Source organism: Mus caroli, chromosome 3 (assembly GCF_900094665.2).
Source record: "Mus caroli chromosome 3, CAROLI_EIJ_v1.1, whole genome shotgun sequence".
Lineage (NCBI taxonomy): Eukaryota > Metazoa > Chordata > Mammalia > Rodentia > Muridae > Mus > Mus caroli.
Genome location: NC_034572.1, coordinates 102,692,472 through 102,696,146, shown reverse-complemented (window position 1 = coordinate 102,696,146; position 3,675 = coordinate 102,692,472). Strand labels below are relative to the sequence as shown.

Sequence of the window (3,675 nt, the reverse complement as noted above, 5' to 3'; positions counted from 1 at the left end):
AAAAAAAAAAAAAAAAAAAGACACAACTATTTTTACTAGGCTGTTGTGTTCTATTTTTCTTAATTGAGATAGGATCTCTGGGTAGCCTTTCTGTATAGATAACACTGATCTTAAACTGACAACAATCCTTCCTCTGCTTCCACAGACACTACTTCTTACACACAATGAATTTCACCCCTTATTGAGCAAATTTGGGGGCTGTTATAATCTTCACAGCCATTCTTTTGTTTGTTTGTTTGTTTTGTTTTGTTTGTTTTTCAAAACAGGGTTTCTCTGTATAGCCCTGGCTGTTCTAGAACTCAAGCGATCCATCTGCTACTGCCTCCCCAAGTGCTGGGATTAAGGCGTGAGCCACCACCACCTGAGTCTTCGCAGCAACTCATAACCACTCAAGTTTGGGGGCATTAAGAGTCTGAAAAGATAGTTCCTAGTGACAGTCTTTCTGCAGTCTATTACCTCACCTGTGGTAACCACAAGTCTGCCCTATGTCTCTATGACTATTCTGTACAAATACCATCATACAAGATGTCCCTTAGCCCCAATCTTTAGTAGTCCAGACCCCAAGATCTTGACCCCGAGGTCCTAGCTTTAGATTGCCTTCAGCCATCACTCCTCCAGAAACCACAGCGATCTCAGCACCCCTCCCTTGTCCCTGCTCTGCCTTTCAGCCTTCTCTTGCAATGCCGGGGAATTTCTGGATATGAAGGACCAGTCCTGCAAGCCCTGCGCGGAGGGCCGCTACTCCCTCGGCACTGGCATCCGATTTGATGAGTGGGATGAGCTACCTCACGGCTTTGCCAGCCTCTCAGCCAACTTGGAGGTCGATGACAGCATCTCGGAGTCCACTGAGAACTGCACTTCGTGAGTTTGGGAAACAGCACACAAGTCTCCCGCGGAAGGGGCCGAGGTGCACTCTGGGTAGTGTTCTGTGATGCTGCTGAGGCTGGAGGGAGGAGGAGGACCCCATGGAGGCAGGGGTGGGAGTAAGGACTACTGGATGTGACCTCTACTTTGGCCTAGTCTGACCTAAGCTTACCATTGACTGACAGACATCTGTGAGAAGGAAACATGAAAGCAATAGAGGCAGGTAGATGAAGGATGACGGGCATCTAATGGCTTAGCAGGTTTTTTGTTTGTTTGTTTGTTTGTTTTAAGACAAAAAGCCAAACAAACCACACAATTGTATTTTCTCTGTGGAATCTTGAGTGACCACATAAACTTCATCAACCTGATTAGAACACAACGTATAAAGTATTGGTTGTATCACTGGCCTTGGTGCCAAACTTCTAGAACTGGTTTTGCCTGACATGCTGTTGTGGTTTGGAGAGGTTGGAGTGGGGTGAGCGCTTTGACTTGGGAATGAGATCCCCTAAATCCCTTGAGACCCCATGTCTTCGTTACTTTCTATTGGTGCGAAGAGATGCATACCCTGGGGCTTGCTTACAGGTTCAGAGAAGAAAGCAGAGGGTGACTCCATGCAGCAGGCAGGCAAGCATGGTCCTGGAGCAGTAGCTGAGATCTTATATCTAATCCACAAGCAGGAAACTGGGCCTCATGTGGGCTTTTAAAACCTTCTTCTACAAAGCCCCACCCCCAATCCTTCCCAAACAGGTCTACTAATTAGTAGATCACTTGATCTACTAATCAAGATCTCAATTATATGAGCCTATTGGGGCCACTGGCATCTGAATGAATCTCAGCTGAACACGTATTTCTGATGTGCCTTTTAGAGACTTGGCCCTGTGCTGGATGGATACGTGGAACACTTGTCTCGAACCTACACAGGAGCCGAGTACAGTTGGCATTGTGGTTTCCATTGCAGAGTGAGAAACTGGAGGCTCAGTGGGGTTAAGCGTTCCACCTTCATTCCCTAGCTTGAACCTGGAGAGATTGGTGCTCAAACCCAGCCCCAAGCTTTTTACTGCTCCACACCGCCACCTTCAAACAACACACGTTATTTATATATTTACTTACTTACTTATTTTGGTTGTTCAAGATAGGGTTTCTCTGCATACCCTTGGCTGACCTGAAATTCTTAGTTAGGGTTTTATTGCTGTGAACAGACACCATGACCAAGGCAAGACCTAAGTCTTATAAAGGACAACATTTAATTGAGGCTGGATTACAGGTTCAAAGGTTCAGTCCATAATGATCAAGGCAAGAAGTATGGCAGCATCTAGGCAGGCATGGTGCAGGAGGAGCTAGCAGAATACTGATTTCCAGGCAGCTAGGATGAGGGTTTTATAGCCCACACCCACAGTGACACACCTACTCCCACAGGGCCACACCTTCTAATCGTGCCACTCCCTAAATGTATACAAACCATCACACTGGGCTACACAGTGTAGCCCTGTCTTTTAAAACAACAACAACAACAACAAAACAAACAAACAAAAAACAAAGGCAGCTGCAGAGATGGCTCAGAACTTAAAAGCATTGGCTTGCTCTTCCAGAGGACTGGAGTTAGAGCCTCAGCACCTCCAGAGTGGCTCACAACTGTCTATAACTCCAGTTCTAGGGTATCTAATGCCCTCTCTGGTCTCTGCAGGCAACAGGAATGCATGTGGTGCACAAAGATAGACGTAAGCAAAACACCAGACACATAAAAATAAATACATCTAAAAGAAGCTTTGTTGTTGGTTTTGTTTTCATTTCTTTTTGTTTTTGTTTTTGTCTTGTTTTGTTTTGGAGACAGGGTTTCTTTGTGTAACCCTAGCTATCCTGGAACTTGCTCTAGAGACCAGGCTGGCCTCAAGCTCAAAGATCCATCTGCCCCTGCCTCTCAAATACTTAGATTAAAGGTTTTCGTCACCACTACCTGGCAAAAATGTTTAAGAAGAAAGAAGACCAGCTTATGGTTTATAGCTTAGTGGTAATGCACATGCCTGCCTAGTATGTTCAAGACTTTGAGTCCAGTCCCAGATCCCCAACACTGGTCAAGGGGTCACGAAGAATCTAGAGCGATGCCTCTGGCACTAGAGATCAATCAAACATGCTGTGATTGTGGGACATGAAGTGTCTTCAGCGGGGACAACACTAGCAAACCCCAGAATGCAAACGTGACCCACTTATAGCGTCCTTTAATTATTCATTAAACTTCAAGCGTTATTTATAGCTGATACTGTGGAGTGCATCAGCATTAGATGTCTCTTTCAACAAGGGAATCGATGCTGTCAGGGGAGCTGGGTCATTTGGGAGGGATTTGGTTTGTTATGTTCTATTTTGATAATAATACTGACTGTTGCCGAACAGTGATGGCACACACCTTTAACCCCAACCCTTTGGGAGGCAGAAGGAGGCAGAAGCAGATAAAGTCAAGGAAGGCTTTTATTTGTTTGGACAGGGTGCCACTATATATTCCTGGTTAACCTGGAATTTACTAAGTAGACCAGGCTGGCTTCAGGTTCACAGAACTTCACCTGCCTCTGCCTCTGAAGCACTGGGATTAAAGGTGTACATGACCGTGCTTGACACAAGACTGACTTTTTAATATTAAGTGGCTCTATCTATCTATCTATCTATTTATTATAACCCTACGGTGATAAATAAAGAGAAGGAGGAAAAAGTTTGTTTGAAGAAAAGGGCAAGCCCAGGGGCAGAGAAAGCTTGACATGGGAACTGAGAGAAATCCTGCAGGTTTGCTGTATAACACGTAGGCCAGAAATGTGGGCCCTC

General features: G+C 45.2%; 1 protein-coding gene across 4 annotated transcripts in view; it reads left to right on the top strand.

Annotated features, from left to right (window-relative positions):
- Positions 1-3,675, top strand: part of Kiaa1324 (KIAA1324 ortholog) — a 74,098-nt gene that overhangs the window by 42,318 nt on the left and 28,105 nt on the right. For all 4 annotated transcript variants that reach the window (XM_029475415.1, XM_029475416.1, XM_021157508.2 and 1 more), the window contains one exon: positions 669-861. In XM_029475415.1, the coding sequence (XP_029331275.1) occupies positions 701-861 (161 nt within the window). In that variant the 5' untranslated portion in view covers positions 669-700. The remainder of the gene's footprint in view (positions 1-668; positions 862-3,675) is intronic.